Source organism: Pogona vitticeps, chromosome 13 (assembly GCF_051106095.1).
Source record: "Pogona vitticeps strain Pit_001003342236 chromosome 13, PviZW2.1, whole genome shotgun sequence".
Lineage (NCBI taxonomy): Eukaryota > Metazoa > Chordata > Lepidosauria > Squamata > Agamidae > Pogona > Pogona vitticeps.
Genome location: NC_135795.1, coordinates 15,944,038 through 15,961,547, shown reverse-complemented (window position 1 = coordinate 15,961,547; position 17,510 = coordinate 15,944,038). Strand labels below are relative to the sequence as shown.

General features: G+C 44.8%; 1 protein-coding gene across 2 annotated transcripts in view; it reads right to left on the bottom strand.

Moving 5' to 3' along the window:
* Positions 1 to 1,476: 1,476 nt before the first annotated feature.
* MMD2 (monocyte to macrophage differentiation associated 2) overlaps positions 1,477 to 17,510 on the bottom strand; it is a 30,406-nt gene continuing 14,372 nt past the window's right edge. The window contains exons 2-7 of one of the 2 annotated variants that reach the window (XM_020778687.3): positions 15,853 to 15,934; positions 14,580 to 14,740; positions 12,622 to 12,696; positions 11,521 to 11,622; positions 8,139 to 8,208; positions 1,477 to 7,300 (exon numbers count right to left, since the gene is read on the bottom strand). In XM_020778687.3, coding sequence (XP_020634346.1) covers positions 7,097 to 7,300; positions 8,139 to 8,208; positions 11,521 to 11,622; positions 12,622 to 12,696; positions 14,580 to 14,740; positions 15,853 to 15,934 — 694 coding nt within the window. In that variant the 3' untranslated portion in view covers positions 1,477 to 7,096. The remainder of the gene's footprint in view (positions 7,301 to 8,138; positions 8,209 to 11,520; positions 11,623 to 12,621; positions 12,697 to 14,579; positions 14,741 to 15,852; positions 15,935 to 17,510) is intronic. The other variant, XM_078381269.1, reaches the window with a different exon arrangement.

Sequence of the window (17,510 nt, the reverse complement as noted above, 5' to 3'; positions counted from 1 at the left end):
CCCCAGCATTACTCTTGTCAAGTGACAGCAATGGCCTCGAAAAGGTCTTACCAGGAAAAGTCCTCTAAAACTAAGGTTGTGGCTTCTTGGACGGGCTTAGTCCCTTTCACATCTGCTCTTCCTCTTTTCCTGCTTCCTTTTGCCAGCAACCCTAGGGATCAGTGCCTTCCTAAAGCGTCTATCGTTAACTAATTTAGCCTTCATTAATGCAAAAACCTTCTCCCCTTTTGTGTGTGTGCAGCATAGATGTTTTCCACACTGAGTTTCCCTTAATGCCTGTGTGAATGAGTTTGGGAAACTCTCCCCCCCCCCAAAAAAATCTGCCATTTGCTGATACAGTGCTCCTGAACAGGGAGGCTCCATTTTCTTGGCTTACCAAGATGGCTTCCGCCTCATCCTTCAGGAAGAGGTGTGGGAGTCAGTGGCTGGGCACCCCATCTTGTGACCGAGAATTCCATAAATTGTATATGTGGGTGCAACAAAGAAGTGTTTATATTGCAAGTAAATACTGTACATCCAGCACAGTCTGTTATTCCAGAAGCTGCATGACACAAAAGTAGCCCATTGGTGCATCTAGCTGCCTGTTGTTCCCAACCTGGCGCCCTCCCAATTTGCAAGATAGTCTCCCTCGCCTCGCACTGCTTAAAGAAAAACACAGGTCGCTGGATCGACCACGTCAACAAATAAGGAGCAGGCCTTTTTTAAAGCTAATGGCTCCTAACTGCTCATTTATAACCAGATCCCCCTTCTGACAGAGGGGTGTGTGTGTTCTGCACTGTCAAGTTATAGTGACCCTCATGGGGCTTTCAAGGTAAGTGAGACATTTCAGGAGGGGTTTTTACCAATTCCACTCTTCCAGTGAGTTCCCACGGCTGAGTGGAGAACTTGCAACAATATACTGATAATCCACTTTCTCCCCCATTTACCATCACGATTGCAGCTAAGCTCAGAGAGAGAACAGAGAAACCTGGAGGGCGGTCGATGATGTCACAGGCAAACACAGCAGCTGTGAAGAACGTTTTGCATCTTTGGAGCAATAATGTTTTACCACCCTCTAATTGCGAAGCTGCCATCTCATTTGTTGCTACCCAAGGACACATATTTCTCATTATGAACCAGACTCTCAAAGGATTCCCATTCATGGTTGAATATATCTGCCCACAGAAAACACCCCATAATGAGCTGAAACCATCGAACTTAAATCTTTACAATATTGTGCAGCTTCAGACGGGGGAGTGAATGACAGCTTACCTCCAGTCAAGCTGCACAGTATTTAAGGCTGCCCAAGTAAGTCCTATAAGCACCCCTTTCTCTCTCCTAGACATTGAATTAAAGCAACAAACAAATACATTTAATACCTAATTATTTGAGGATCTTTCTCACTCAAACTAATGAAAGGGCTGGGCAGGCCTGAAAATAACTCTGCCATCAGTTCTCCCCCCCCACATCCAGAAAATAAAGACGAAGAAACCAACAGAAAGAAGGCATTGTTTTATTATTATTTAAATCTTATTCCACAAGAAACAATGTTCACTAACAAGATTTATTATTATTATTATTATTACAACTTGTATTAAATAACACTGTGTTAAATATAAAATACTCATTTAAAAAAACGCATACGCGACAGATGGTTTTAAAAGACTGGACATTTTGTTTTTCTGTGCCTTTTTTTTAAAAAAAATCACTCAAGGTTTCATCACAGACATTCTTCTGAAGTTACAAATTCATGAAATGTTAGTAGAAAACAACAGGACAATCAAAATAACCCATTCTCACCCTGATTTTACAAAGCATAGAAATATCCAGAAATTTATATATCAAGACTTCAAGAAATCCAAGGTTATCCGGATGGTACATAACTTAGGAGGAAGGTTTTCAAGGGTAGCAAATGAGGTTATGTTTTCAAGGTGCCCAGTTTTTAACTGGGTCATCATAACCATAGACCGAAGAGTGGATATAAAGATTAGGGTCATTTATTCTCTGTTTTGGATATGAGCACCAATGGAGTTTAGGTAGCCAAAAATAACTCCAGGCGTACGCAAGAGGGAGGGATCCATAGATTTGTAAAAAAAGACAAAAGAAGAGAAATCTTCCCAATCAGAAGGGGAGAAAAATCTGCAGAATGAACAGAACAGGGAATGTAGAAAAAACCCTGTACAGACTGTTGCTAGCGTGGGATGCAATATGCATCGTATTGTATACATTCCTATTATATCATTTTAATATTACCTGCATGTCAATTGCCATGAATTTTAAATCTGAATTTTTGAAAAGTTAGGTAGGCTAACCGTGCACAACCATGGGGAAATGAATTCAAAGTTGCCCTACAGACTTCTGTTTGGAGTCAGTGGCTAAATGCCATTTTTTAAAAAAACATGCAATTGGAGACGGAATTGAGCCAGGGAAAGTCACATGACACCACCTGTGATTTTATGTTCTTAATAAACAGAGACATGTAACCTCTCCATTTTTTCCTGTTTCTCCAGTTCCACATCAGTCCAGCACCAACTGCACATTTTTTTAACTGTGCATTTTCCCCCACTGCACATTTTGTGCCCAGCTGCATCCTATAACAAAGAAACAAACCCAACCTTGCAGGGAGCATGCAAACCTACCAGCCCCTCCCCTCTTTTCCCCACTGCACTCTGTAGGTCAGCCTCCATATGTCAAAGGAGCAGTGTTTTCGGTGTAATCCTACACACGCAGCAGAATGAAGTGGTGCAGATCATTAGATGGTTGGGTACCGAATGCCATTTTAGACAGGCCTATCCCTTTTGTGGTTTGCAGGTAGAATCATTGGTTTAAAACCTCTCTTTATAAAGAGAATTCTCACCAAGCAAAATGTATAGAGAGGGGAGATACTAGCCCGGACTATTGCTGGTTTTCTATTGGGGGGCAGGATTTGCTATGTACTAGACTAGAGCGTTCAGAAATGTAACCCTCTACTCAATGCTGGACGTGGCTTGGTCCATTCTATCACTGCAGCGCTCTATCACTTCATTCTTCTACAGCCCAGGTTTCAATGACCACAGTTTGCTACCAGATGTTTCTTCCATCATCATTGTTATCACTATCAGCAGTGGTTATTACTCTTAATAGTAAGAAAGAATCCAGTGCATTTTCCTCTTTACTGTTTTTACTATAACAAATGAACGCAGGTACACTTCCTGGAAACTACTACTGTTATCATCTGGGAGTAGAAACAGTGAAGGTCTCAAGGACCGCCAGAAAGAGAAATGCAAACTTAATAGGAAGTAATAGAGTCTGAAGGCATGAAATCAAAAAGCAAAGTTATGAATGGATTTTATATATTCATTTATTTTATTTCTGTACCAGCTTTCTCCCAAATATGGGACCCAGAGCAGCTCAGGAAGTAGGAGAAAAACCTTGGATTTCTGATCAACCTGGGTAAAGGCAGAAGGCATTTCAAGACCAGAAATTTCAAAGAAAAAAACATAGTATATATAGATATATACAACATGTATTAAGAATTCTATCTCTTTTCGGCAGTTGTGACATCACAGCTGGAATTTGCTTCTTCCGGAGTTTTTACCTCCAAAATGTGAGTTGTCTAGAATGCTATTTTTCAGCATCCGTGTCTGGCAACGAAAGTGGATTTGGAATTCACAGAAGTAAGACCTTAAAGTTAAATTCATTCAAGAAAGGCCATATAGAACTCCATGCCATGGGGGAGAGGATAAACGCTTGATTCCACGCATCCCACACAGAGGTTGGAGTGTTTCACTTTTTGGACTGGGACTCCCATGATCCACCTATCCAGCACAGCTGGCTGGCTGGATTATGGGAGTTGGAGCTCAAAAAAGAAATTTGTTTCCGTCTGTGATCCCACCGAGCTAAGATTGTGTCTACGATGCCGTAAAAGTGTGAGGTTTCATTTTGGAACTCCAGCTGGGATGGAACAAAGAAAAGAAGACAGAAATGCACTATGATATAGAAAACGGTCTGGGGACCCCCCAGGAGTCCCTCTGCAAGGAATGTACAGAGTTGACCATTGGCTTAGAGAGAAAGAAAGAGGGAAGGTTTCCCCAGCATCCCCGGAAAGACCTGGAATAAATTCAAGTTTCAATAACGTGTAAGGCATGTCAACACTGGAAACTCCCACCCATCCATCCATTCATGCATGAGTTGTTACATCAATCTCTCTGGATCAAACTAGACCATACATTTAGAACTTCTTCCTTTGTTTTCCATTTTGTTTTTGCCAAGAAGATGCTCCCTCGTGGGATAAAACAGGTCTCTTCATCAGGGCACATGGTTTTCCTCACCTCTGTATCTTGCATTTAGCGTGCTTTGCTTTGTGATTGGTCATTAAACAGTGAACGTGGGCTTCTTTCACAAATTTGATTGTGGAGGCAAGATATCACTGAGAAAATCCCCTTGTGGGGAGGGAATGCACATTTCCCTCCCATGGGTTAATCAGAAAGATGATATACAGTCATCTTACAGTCTAACTTCGCCCACATCGCTTCTTCCCTCATCCACATGCATCTAGCTAAGATACTTTTCATTGCACTGAATCCAGGAGAAAGTGCCATTTTAAGGCCCCTTGAACTCAGTGGAGCTTTTAAAAATGCTGGATCAACCTAATATTGTTCAGCTATTTTTGCTAATATTATTTTTCAGTGGCTGAACATGGTGTCAGGCAAAGTCAAGAGCATGGCTGTTTATAATCCACCAACTCCCAAGCATGTTCCCTGTCTTTCATGTTTTGAAAGGTTGAAATGATTCGACATTCAGAAATGATTAACTCTCCCATTTTGCTGTACAGTAGGATTGCGGTATTTGTCGTATCCAAGCCCCACGCAGATACAGAAAACTGTGGATAACAGCAAACCCTAATTGCATCTTGGAAATATGCATTTCGGGTTTAACAAAAAATATTTTTAGTATTTTCAGACCATAGATAACTAACACCATGGACGCTGATCACATGGATACAGGGGTCCTACCATATTTTAAATTCATGTGAAATTTCAGCACTATCCAGTTAAAAATAGCAGCAGGAGTGGGAGGTTTTTAACTGTTCTGGGGCAGCCGCAGATTGACCTTATGCACCAAAGAGTCCTTGCTGGACGCCATACCTTTTAACACATTGCCCAGAAATTTGCATGGCTTGATTCAAAGTGCATTACAGTGAAGTGAACGACACCAAAGTGCATTGGAGTGCATTATGCCATTTTTTTTCTCTTTAGTGCCAGATATGTTCTTATCTCCTTCCGTGTGAGAAATGCTCTAAAAGGGAAGGAATGACAGTAGTGCCTAAGAGCGCAATCCCATCAGGTCCTCCCATGTCCGTGGCTGGAAGGTGTTGGGATGATGTATTAGTTTATCTCTGCCAGCAGAGAAGAATAATTCCAAGTGGTGGACTCCAGCGGAGTAATAACGTAATGGTGGTGCAGGCAGAGTGAAAACTGCCACCGTTATTCTCCCACCAGTCGTAGCAGATAGAAAGCCTCAAAATCCAGTATTCCAATTTGTCAGCATTTCTGTCCGTTGGTAAGGAGGTGACTATAAATACAAGATCCATTAAATGGAATAACCCTGGGGGGGGGAGAGGAAACACCCCTAAAGCCACTGCACTGCTCCCCATTGGATCATAAGAGATGATGATTTTAATAGCTACCAAATGTTAGGTTCCTTCATTCAAACAAGGTAAATCTTATCCGAGCCTTTGACTGGAACCACTTTTAGGATATCACCTTATATACTGTAAGTTCATGTTTTGCTTCAGTCAAAGTTTTCAAAGACTTTTTTTTGGCACCGCCGATCATCGCCTGCCATCACACCAGATTTCCAGCTGGCGATATCAGTCATGCAAGCTGACAAATTAGTGGGCTAGTGAATCCGCCTTGGGTTTTAGCCTGAATTTCAAAGGACCTGTCCAGTGTGCTGAACTCTGGTCCCCAAAATAGGATCAGCACCTTGGAGTGTGCTGTTAAACCTCAGGCTAAAATCCGGAGGGGATTGATCAACCCACTTAACGCCACCTCCCACTTGATGTGGAAGATTCAACCTAGGACACTCAACTGTCCACAAACCAGTTGGTTAGAACCTAGCCTCAAGATTTTACAATTCTGAGGAAAGCAGTAGGCTGTCTTAGGAGCGTGTCCCACCATTCGTGGACTGCCTGTTCTCCACCCGGGATGAAATGTAGTGCTCATCACATTTGTCAATAACGGGGGGGGGGGGGGGGAAACACTCTGGTTTCCATCAAAAGACCTGGAAACTGTTCAAGTGCACGGACGGCAGCTATGGTTTCAAAGCCCAGGGTGCTTTGGAAAAGGTAGGGGGAAACTGTATGCTGTAATCAACCTAAGCTCTTGAGCTGCCTGCCCCTTGATGGTACAGGCTGTGACATCACAGCAGCTAAGCCAATGGCAGCCAGAGCAGCCACAACTCCTTTGTTATCAAAGCTTCTCTTTGATCTTCTAGACCAAGTCAGGCAATACCATGAGGAGCAGTGGGGCAGGTGGACAAGATCACGATCATGTGCGGGTCGGAGGAAGAAACATGGGGACAACACTGGTAATACTGAGAACACAATACAGCCGACTTGTATTAAATTGTCAGCCTCTTGCCAGCCTCCAGTGCTGATTTTGTGCCCATAAATTTGTGTCGACGAACTGGCAGGAATGTGAGAGAATAGTCTTTCCAAGACTCAGCCCAAAACTTCTCGTCTTTTCAGTGGCTGAGATTCTGTTGCTCAGTACAGTAAGTTGCACTACAATAGGCCTATTGAATCAACGGGGATTTCGTGATCCAGTTCTACCGTACGTTCCTTTGATTCACATGGGCCTACTCTACTACACCTACTTTGGTGCCGTAGGTTGCAACTAGAGTAGCCCCATTAGTAGCCATCCATTGTTTCTTGAATCCCAAGACCCTTCCCTTCCAGATTTTTGGACATGACCTGATTTTTTTTTAAAAAAAATAAAAAATCCTCCATCATCTGGAGCAGAATCTGGAAAAGGATAAAAAGTAAAGCATCCTTCTGAAGAGGATGGAGAAAGGATGAGCGTCTGTTGGGAGAGTTCTCCAGAACGTTGCATCTCAGAATCCTTAAGGCATGTGTCTACCTGGAAGTTTTAGCCTCCACTGTGTCTGGCCGATAAAGGTACCTCCAAATGGCATAATAATGAGTGCCAGCTCCGAGTGCCACAAAGAGGTGCCAGATGGCGTGGGCGAAGGGGATCCGTCCGTCACTCTTGAAGAAAACAGTGCCCAGACAATAGAAAAACCCGCCAGTCACCAGCTCTGAGAGGCCATCTGTGTTGGGCTGAAAGAAGCAAACATAAGCTTGAAGGGTGCTCAGGACAAGACCCCAGCAGGCCTGAAACTTACTTAGGGTCAAACCTACACATTACAGACAACATGTCCTTGGAAGAGGAGATTTCACAACAGAAACGTCTCCCACCTCCCGTAATTTGCATATTAGCTTTTTTCGGTTTGTGATTGGTCTTCTGGATATAAACACAGGCTCTGTTCGTGCACTGACCATCTCAGGCGTGGAAGACTTCTGGAATCATGTCTCTGAAGCACGTGATTTCAGTTAGCACATTGTATTTGCTGTAATGTATAGTTTGGCCCCTGGGTTTATGGTTTCACTACTGCATATGAAGCTCGGGATCTAGATTTTTGAGAGCCTGCTTTCTTCCCTACAGATCTATTCAATCTCAACTGGATGAATTGGGAAAACTTTCTCGGTAGTGTCATGTGCTTTTGAGGTTCACCTCACAGCAAGGTTTGGAAGAGGGCATATAACTAGAGCTTTGAAACTGTACTTTTTATACTACAGTAGCAGTGTTAGTTAGTCTTACCAGCACAGCCCCCTAAAATAGTAACGTTTCCAAATTCTGGCACTCACTGGCCAAAATTGTTTTGCTCAGCTTACGAAACCACATCAATTTAAATATTCTTAAATTAACCCTGGCCTTTGTACATCCTAGGACAGGGCAGTCAGAACAGTTGGGTGCAATGAAAAGAACCACGTGTTAACAATCAGAAATAATTAAAATGACAACCCATCCAAGCTTCAGGAGAAGTTGTCAAAACAAAGACAAGGAAGAAAATCAATGAAATAGACTTTGGTTCACATTTTTTTCTGGATAACTTACCATGGAAAGAATTACGACAGCGGGGAAGAAACCCATGATTACGTAGCAAACCAGTTCCACCAGCTTATAACTGGGAAAAAGAAAGACAACCTGTTTTAAATAAAAGTGGAGGGAGCCGTGTGGCCATTATAAAATACAGATGCAAGAACAGGCAATACCTGTATACAGGCCACTAATATATATATATTTTAATTGTCCAATATGCAAGTGGAATTTATCCACAAAAGCTTGCATATTTGTTGTTTGGCCGTGTTCCCGAGGTTTTTCTTCCTAATGTTTTGCCAGTCTCTGTGGCCGGCATCTTCAGAGGACAGGAGATAGAACTCTGTCTGTGTTCTGGTGTAGTGTGTGGGACAGTTGAGTAATGGTAGCTGCGGGCTAAGAGTTTTTGGTTTCTTGAAAAGAACAACAACAACCTTATCCCACAACTACAAATACTCAACAACCGTGCACGCTACACCAGAACACAGACAGAATTCTAGCTCCTGTCCTCTGAAGATGCCGGCCACAGAGACTGTCAAAACATTAGGAAGAAAAACCTCCAGAACACGGCTAAACAACCCAAAAAAACCCACAACAACCAAACCAGGTGAAGGTGGTTTGTTGAGTCCCTTGGCAGAGAAAGAATCCAGGGTTTGTACTTTGTGTCTTTCAGAGAAACAAATTAAGAAAATGTAGCTACAAGTGTTTGCATAAATTTCCCCCCCATTAAGAACCAAATTTCTGCGTTCAATTTCCATTAGCTGTTCCTACTGCAATCGGAATCAATTAAGCAGCATGCGCAAATACCCTGCTCTCAAATCCCGTCAACCAGAGTTTTTTAATTTTTTTTATTTTATTTATATCTCATGTTTCTCTTTGCAAACAAAATTTGGGGGAGAGGGGTGCGGGGGAACGGAAGCAACCACAGTAGAATGCAATTAAACAGATCACCATCATACAAAATGTATTAAACCACATTAATGTATCATCATATTAGATCCATGTGGAGTGGGGGAGCACGATAGCTCTGCCGGGACAAGTCAGAAGCAGAACATTCTCTCTGTAAGCCTTCAAGATTAAAAAATTATCTCTAGCGAGTATGAAGCCACAAAACCTGGTTATGTATTTTGAAAGCTTGCACAGAGGATCCGTGCTTTTTAACTGTGTAGACAGTATGCTGATCTATAGGAGAACCAAACAAGACAGTAATGACTGAAGATAACGTGTCCAGCATTGTTCAAAACACTTGTGGATCAATTTTATCATCATCATCATGTGCTGTCAAGTCAATTCATATTTCCAGTGACCCCGTTTATGGTTTCCCAGGTAGAGAAGATTCAGGAGTGGCTTACCATTCTCTTCCTCTAGGGGGAGCCCTGGGACTGTGTGCAACTGGCCCAAGGCCAACCAGGCTGGCTCTACTTGCAGAAGGCACAGCGGAGAATCGAACTCCCAACCCAGATACCCAAACCACCAAGCTCTCAAGCCAGCGCTAATTTTATAGTGTCCATTTATTTTATCTTATCTAATATCCTGATTTATTTTACAGAAAACATCCCCTGTGATGAGACAGCAGTGCCAGAAGGTGAATGTTTGTGATTTGCAAAACTAACATGCCGATATTTTTTCCCTCTGAAATAAAAGCAGGAGGCAAAGAGATTAAACATGCGTTATCTGGAAAGTATTTCATTCCACCAGGGGGAGCTTTTTGCCAACTTTGGGCCAAGAAGGAATAATTGGGAGCCACCGAATGGGCTCCGAGGGAGGAGATGCTTTCAGTCAGAGGACCCGTCACGACCATTCAGCATTGAGGGAAATCCGTCCACCTTCCCCTCCTGAATGGATTTTCTGTTCCAAGAAAGGAACAGAATGGAATGAAGTAGTTGATCCCCAATGGAAAAAAAAAACGGGAGGATTATGAGCGAGAGTCAACATAAGGATGCCTTCTACAAACGGGAGGAGGAAGCACCGAGGAGAAAACGTTTGTATAGAAGCACTCAGAAGTAAAAAGGGCTCTGCAACAAAATGATGCAGCATGAAGCACAGCCTCTGCTCACTGTTTCATGTTGCAGCAAGGATGATCAGGGGACTGGAAACCAAGCCCTAGGAGGAAAGTCCGAAAGAATTCAACAGGTTAAGCCTTGAGAAAGACGACAGCAGGGAGATAGGACAGCACTTTTCAAATACATGTAAGGCAGTCCTACAGAGGAGGGACAGAATCCGTTGTCAATCACCCTGGAGAGCAATGGAAGCCAGATGTAGGCTGAATATCAGGAAAAGCAGTGATGTATGGAAGTGAGAGCTGGACCATAAAGAAAGCAGACCGCTGAAGAATTGATGCTTTTGAATTGTGGTGCTGGAGGAGGATCTTGAGAGTCCCCTGGACTGCAAGGAGAACAAACCTATCCGTTCTGAAGGAAATCAACCCTGAGTGCTCACTGGAAGGACAGATCCTGAAGCTGAGGCTCCAGTACTTTGGCCATCTCATGAGAAGAGAAGACTCCCTAGAAAAGACACTGATGCTGGGAAAGAGTGAAGGCAAGAGGAAGAGAAGGGGACGGCAGAGGATGAGATGGATGGACAGTGTCACCGAAGCTACCAACGTGAATTTGACCCAACTCCGAGAGGCAGCGGAAGACAGGAGGACCTGGCGTGCTCTGGTCCATGGGGTCAAGAAGAGTCGGACGCGACTTAACGACTCAACAACAACAATCAGGAAAAACTTAACTGTTAGAGCAGTACGACAATGGAATCAATGTCCTTGGGAGGTCGTAAGCGCTCCAGCACAGAGGCATTCAAGAGAAAATTAGACAGCTATATGTCAGATGTGCTTTGATTTGGATTCCTGTGTGGAGCAGGGAATTGGACTCATTGGGTTTATAAGGGAGTAGAACCTGTATCCCTCAATTCCTGCTTTCTGTTTTCTGTATTCTGTCCAGGTTGGAGTGGCTGAAAAGGAGTGCAGATTTGAATGCAGAACTCCTGAGTCCTAGTCCAACTCTCTAACCATGATATTATTGTTGGTGGAACGATTCATCAAGGTGGAAGTCTTCCCTTGTTGGGAAGCCCCCTAGGGAACCCCCCAAATCCAGAAAATGCCCCCCTACAATATACAAAGCACATATCCCACAGCCTTCTGTTGAATACAATTTACATCCAATTTTGTCCCACCCACAGGCTATTTTAGGTCTTCAAAGGGACCTTTTTGGAAAACTGGAAGGGACGAGCTGGTTGCCCTGATTCTAGAAAAGGCCTTTAAAATAGACGGACCAGATTCTGACATGCCGTTTTCTTTCAGAGCTTCTTACTTTTTAAACGTTTAAGTTCGGGGGGGGGGAGAGAAACCTTGCAAAGAATCTGCTTGAGAGAGAAAAATGTGGACCCTTCCGATCCAACTCACCGTTCATGGAAAAAGAAGACGTAGATGGTCCCGACTGAGGCCATGATCCACACGAACCAGCGCATGTGGGAAGCCCAAGGGCCCAATTCCCGCAGGTTTAGCCTGGGAGAACAACAGAGACCATTGAGTCGTGGAGAGAAACAGCAGCGGGGAAGGGCGGCCTAGGAGTGAAAGGAGAAAAGGAGAAACAGAACAAAGCAAACCAACGATTCCAAGACTGCAAGAGAAAGAGGTCCCCTGGGTCTACAGATGGAAACAGGACTAGAAATGGGCACGAACTGGGAAAATGACGAATCGGGGTTGTTCGGGGTTCGCGGGTAGCCACAAATCCTGGAAAAAACCAACCGGTTTGTAATTTGTTTGTTTTCTGTGCCTGGGGGAGACCTAATGCCTCCACACACACCCTTGGCAGCTCTTCCTCCCTCAATTCCCACGATCCCCTGATCAGCCTATCAGCTGATGGGTGGGCACATGCACAGAGATAGCTGTCATTAAAGAGGATGGCTGTGGAGCACGAAGAGAAGGAAACGCAGAGTGGGGAGGCCAGGTAAGGAGGCCACCGGGGGGGGCAAGCAGGAAAGGGGCAGGCCATCCGTTTGGCTGAAAACAATGCACTGAGCAGAAAAAAAGTGCCGGCGAAACAGGATCCCCCCCAAAACCGAACTACAAATTCAACTACGAACCAGCCCAATTCATGGGGGGGGGGTTGGTTCATTGTTCAGTTTGTGCCCATCTCTAAACATGACTATTTTAGGAGGGTGGAAGGGAGACTACTCAGGGAAACTATTTGTCTCTGTAAATCCTTGCACTTCTCCTGCACCGTTAGAGGCATTTAACCAAAATTCAAAACTCTGCAGCAGTGAAGGCTGAATAGCTGTTCTTTTTCTCACAATTATGAAACCAGACTCCTGGGGTCACCCAATGACACTGGGAGGTGAGAGGTTCAGGAAAGATAAGGGTGGGGTTTGTTTATTCCCACGTCACACCGTTCAGCTACGCAATTCACTGCCCCAGTCTTACAGGTATTTTGGCCTGATTCAGAAGAGGCCTTCTTCTGTTCTCAGACATTGTCTCTTGAGTTTCTCACGGACGTGAACTCACCAAGGAGCATAGGAGGCTGCTATGAAGAAGTAGATGACCATGCGATCAAACATGTGTAGGCAATGCTCCACCGTCCTGTAGTGGCAGGGGGAGAGAGGTTGCAAGACAGAGCCCATGAACATACATGTGTCCTACGTGCATACATACATTATTCTTCAGTCGATCGATCTTCATTCCAGAGGACAAACTGGCTGAATTTCAAGCATATTGCATTGGATGCAATTATTAATGGAATATAAACTTTTGTCTTGCAACTGCAGTTCCCAGAATGCTCCAGGCAGGATGGTAGCATGCACACTGTTGGTAATTATCCTGTGCAATATACAGCGGTGCCCCACATAGCGACGTTAATCTGTTCCAGGAAAAACGTCGCTATCCGAAAATGTCGCTATACGGGGCAAAAAAACCCATAGGAATGCATTGAAACCCCTTCAGTGCGTTCCTATGGGGGATAAACTCACCAGTAAGCGGAAATCCTCCATAGGGCTGCCATTTTCGCTGCCTCGGTAAACGGGGAATTGGCGCGAAAACGCTGTGGGCAGCCATTTTGTTGACTCGGCGGCCATTTTGGAACCGCCGATCAGCTGTTTTTAAAAATCACAATGTGAAGATCGGTAAGCGAAACACTTACCGATCATCCGAATGCAATGTTTTCCCTATTCAAAACATCGCAATGCGATTGCTTTTGCGATCGCAAAATCCGCATCGCTATGCGGATTCATCGTCAAACGGGGTGCTCGTCATGCGAGGCACCACTGTATATATATATATATATGTGGACAGTACCTATGCTAGCTTCTTCCCACCATGCTGTTGGACTACAACTCCCATTCGCCCCTCACCAGCAGTTATGCTCCTTAGGGAGAAGCTGAGCGATAGCTGGAGAGGAACAGCAAATGGCAGAGGCTGTCCAAAGGTCTTTTCCACTCTGAAACGCTCAGAAAGTCCTTGTCAGCATGACCGAGTGGCTCTTGTGTTTGGTGGCAACCCAGTGATGTGCAGCTTTGGCCTTGGAAGCCTCCCTGACATCAGTGTGCGCCAACCACCAGCACCTCTAGGGTGTTGATGGCATCAGGAATCCAGTCCGGGTTTTAATCCGAACTTCCCAGGAGCTGGCCAAAGTCCTATCCCAAAACTATGTTCCAAAATGTCCTGTCCCAAAATGATCTCCTAAAACTACGTTCATCAGTTGGGCGCCTCCTTTAAAGGTCATCCTGAAACCAAGTGCAGATTCAGCAACCCACTCACTACGGAGCCACCAGACCCCCCCATTCCCTAATGTCTGGTTTTTCATCATCGCCTTTAAAGTCCAAGGTCTTCTCTTGAGTAGGACATGTAAGTCTGTTACAAGTATACAGATTTAAAGGCGTCAACATTGTTTAAATTGCTTCTTGTTGTATTGGGTTCTGAGTTCTCAGAACAAAGAGTGAGCTGAATGGGATGTACGGAAGAAGCGCAGTATCTGTTAAGGGATCGATTCCAAGTCCCACCACCCCCGTAGATGCTGAAAAAATGCGGAAGCATGAAACACAATATATTGCATGACCTCTAGTTCCGTCTAGAGGCCAGTTCTGGTAAATACATATAGATATGCATTTTTAAAATTTTTTTATGTTTTTAAGCAGCGGATAAGTGAATCTGCAGCTGGCTAGATGGCTGAGTGGTTTAGGCATTGGCTGCAGAGCCAGAGGTTAGGAGTTCAATTCCCCATCGGGCCTCGTGGGAGAAGAGCCAGCCTGGGTGGCCTTGGGCCAGCTGCACCGTCCCAAGGTTGCCCCCTAGAGGAAGAGAAGGGTAAAGCACTTCTGAATATCCTCTCCCTGGAAAACCCTGGAAAGGGTCACCTTAAGTAAGAATTAAGTTGACAACACGCAATTATCATTGTTATAGCCATGGGAAACTTCTGTGACTCAGTGCCGCCCTCTTTGCCTGCCTTTGTAAGTGGGTGGCAGAGTTACCTCAGGTGCCTCTTCTTCCAAGAGATGGTGTGGAAGATAGTGGAGACAATAAAGAGTCCAGAGAGGCCAAAGCCATAGATCCAGGCAGAGATGGTCTCCCACTGGTCGTCGGAAAGGACGTAGAGGATGGAACTGCCCAAAATGCTTGGGATGATCCAGAACTGGGAGGGAAGCAGAAGGCAATGTGATTGCACCCTTTTTGCATTAGGCTGCAACTAGAAAATTTCCTATACAGCTCTTCAGTACTTTCCTCCATCTTCACTTAAACTGACCTCCACTGCCGTTCAATGATGATGATGATTAGCAACTGGATTCCAGAGCTTGGAAAAAGCTGGCCTCCAGCTCCTAGAATCCCACCATCAGCATGGCCACCAGGCATGCTGGCTAGAGGATTCTGAGACGTGTAGTCCTAAATTTATTAAGAATTATGGAGCTTGGATATATGTGATTTATTTTAAGGAGCCTTGTGGCGCAGTGGTTAAACTGCTGTACTGCAGGCAAAACTCTGCTCACAACCTGGGGTTCAGTCCCAGGTAGCTGGCTCAAGGTTCACTCAGCCTTCCACCCTTCTGAGGTCAGTAAATAGTGTTCCCGATTTGCTGGGGGGGGGGGGGGGACGGCCATGTGTAGCCTGCATCAACAACTTGTAAACCACCCAGAGAGTGCTATGGGACAGTCTATAAGCAGCATGCTTTGCTTTTTGTTTAGACAATACTTTTGTCCCAGAACTGGAATGTGGTTTAAAAACAATAGAATTAAAATGCTATAAAGCAACCTGGGTTCAAATTGAATTACAGCTATTCTAGCATTAAAATAGAAGTAAAACTGAAACCTCTTCATTAAAATACTAATAGTAGTTTGGCTTTAAAAAAGAAAGGGAGAGAGAAAACTAGCACATCAGCCCGAGATCACCATTTCGAAGCTATTAATTGCCAAAGGTTCGGCTTATTAAAATCAATCTTTGCTTGCCAGTCCGGAAGGACAACCGAAGAGGGTCTCCATTACAGCATCTCAGAATGCATTTAAGTTGGCTTATCTGCAACATGGTGTACAAACTGTTCACAATAACAAACAGCTGAGGGCTGCACAAGGCCAAACAACAGAATTTGCAGTGAGTCAGTGGTGGGAAGATAAGTGCTGAAGTTGAACGCACTCTCTCACACACACACACATATCGCAAAACCTCAGCACCCCACAGCTCCTGGCATTCCCCCACCTGAACTATCGCCAACACCCTGTTTCCTACACCCACGGAAGCGCAAACACAACTCACGGCATGCGTGGCACAGTTGGCAGCATGTTCATACTCTGTTGGCTGGTACCTCCGGTTGGGTGGGACCCGGTGGTTCATAAACCTAGGGGGGGGGGGAGAGAGAGAGAGAGAGTCAGCCAAGAGATGTTTGTAACCACACAGAGTTTGGGCAGGACCGAGTAGGATCAAGAGATGCTTCGTCCATCCAAGCGAGAGAGCAGCACTCAAGCTAGAAGTTGGACTTGGGTTTCTCCTGGGGACAGGACAAGAACCACATTTCCAGGCCAAGCCAGGTGGTGCCATGTCTGCACCAGACAGCCCTGCTCTTCAGCTACACTCCAGAGAGAGTCACAGCTATAGAATGGGTACCAACATTATCCTCGTCAACCTCATCCATCAAGCAGAAAAGAGGATTGCTACCAATAGCCGTATCTGGCGGTACAAACATGATTTTTGAGCTAAAGGTAGTATTTTCCGGGAAGTAACTTTATTTAGACTCCAGCTCGCAGAATCCTTTTCAGTGGGCAGGGAATGCTGGCTATTGTAGTCCAACAAGAAATGTTTCCAAGCTCTGGGTTCTACACAACATCCAATGCTGTTAGTCATGTTGTGTGCAGTCAAGTAGCCTCTGACTTAGGGTGATGCTATGGATGAGCAGTCTCCAAAATGCCCCGACCTCAACGCCCCTGCTCAGCTCTTGTAAACTCAACCTTATGGCTTCTTTTAGGGAGTCGGTCCATCTTGTATTTGGTCCTCCTCTTTTCCTCCTGCTTTCCACCTTTCACAGCATTAACGTCTTTTCCAGAGAATCATCCCTTCTCATGATGTGCCCAAAGTAGGGTAGCTTCGGATTCATCATTTTTGTCTCCAGAGAGAGTTCGATTTGATCTAGCACCCACTTGTTCATCTTTCTAGCAATGCCGTGTATCTGGAAAGCTCTCCTCCAGCACCACCTTTCAAACATATCATTTCTTTTTCCTGTCCGCTTTCTCTACTGTCCAGCTTTAATACCCCTACATGGGGATGGAAAATACAAGAATGTGGATTTACTTGCCTAGATAAATTAGGGTCTAAACTTCTCATAGCAGAAAGGCTCCTCATGAAACTGGGACTGGGGGCAGGGCATGGACACCCCAGAACAATCAAATCAATCCCTTCCATTTGTCCTCCCCCCCTGCCCAGCCAAACCTCTACTTGAGGAGAGTGGCTTTCAAGCCCTTCTTGAAAGGGAGTCCCAAAGAAAGCTTTGGATGGTTTGGTACATCTCACAAATAGAATACCTGCTTTTTAACATTCTTTCTCAATCAGGCCCACATTTCTTCCAGCAAGCTCAAGCGGGTGTGATGTACCTTTTCTAGATCATCCTCGCCACAACCCTGCAAGTTAGGCCAGTCCGAAGGACGTTGGTTCCAGGGGTCAACCAGCTTCATGGCACATGGGGAACATGAGCTTGGGACTTCCAAGTCCAGCACCCTAAATGCTACCCCACCCTGTCTCTGCATCTCACCCCGCTTGGCATCTCCCTACAGCTCCTTCCTTGTTATTATAATCCTAAACCTGCTGACGAGAGGAAGATGAAGTAGCGCTAAGACGCATTGTTGGCACTAAACCATCTGTGAGGAATCTCTCGTTTGCTTAACTGGATAAGCAACGGTTCTTATTAACCTCTGCCTGGTATT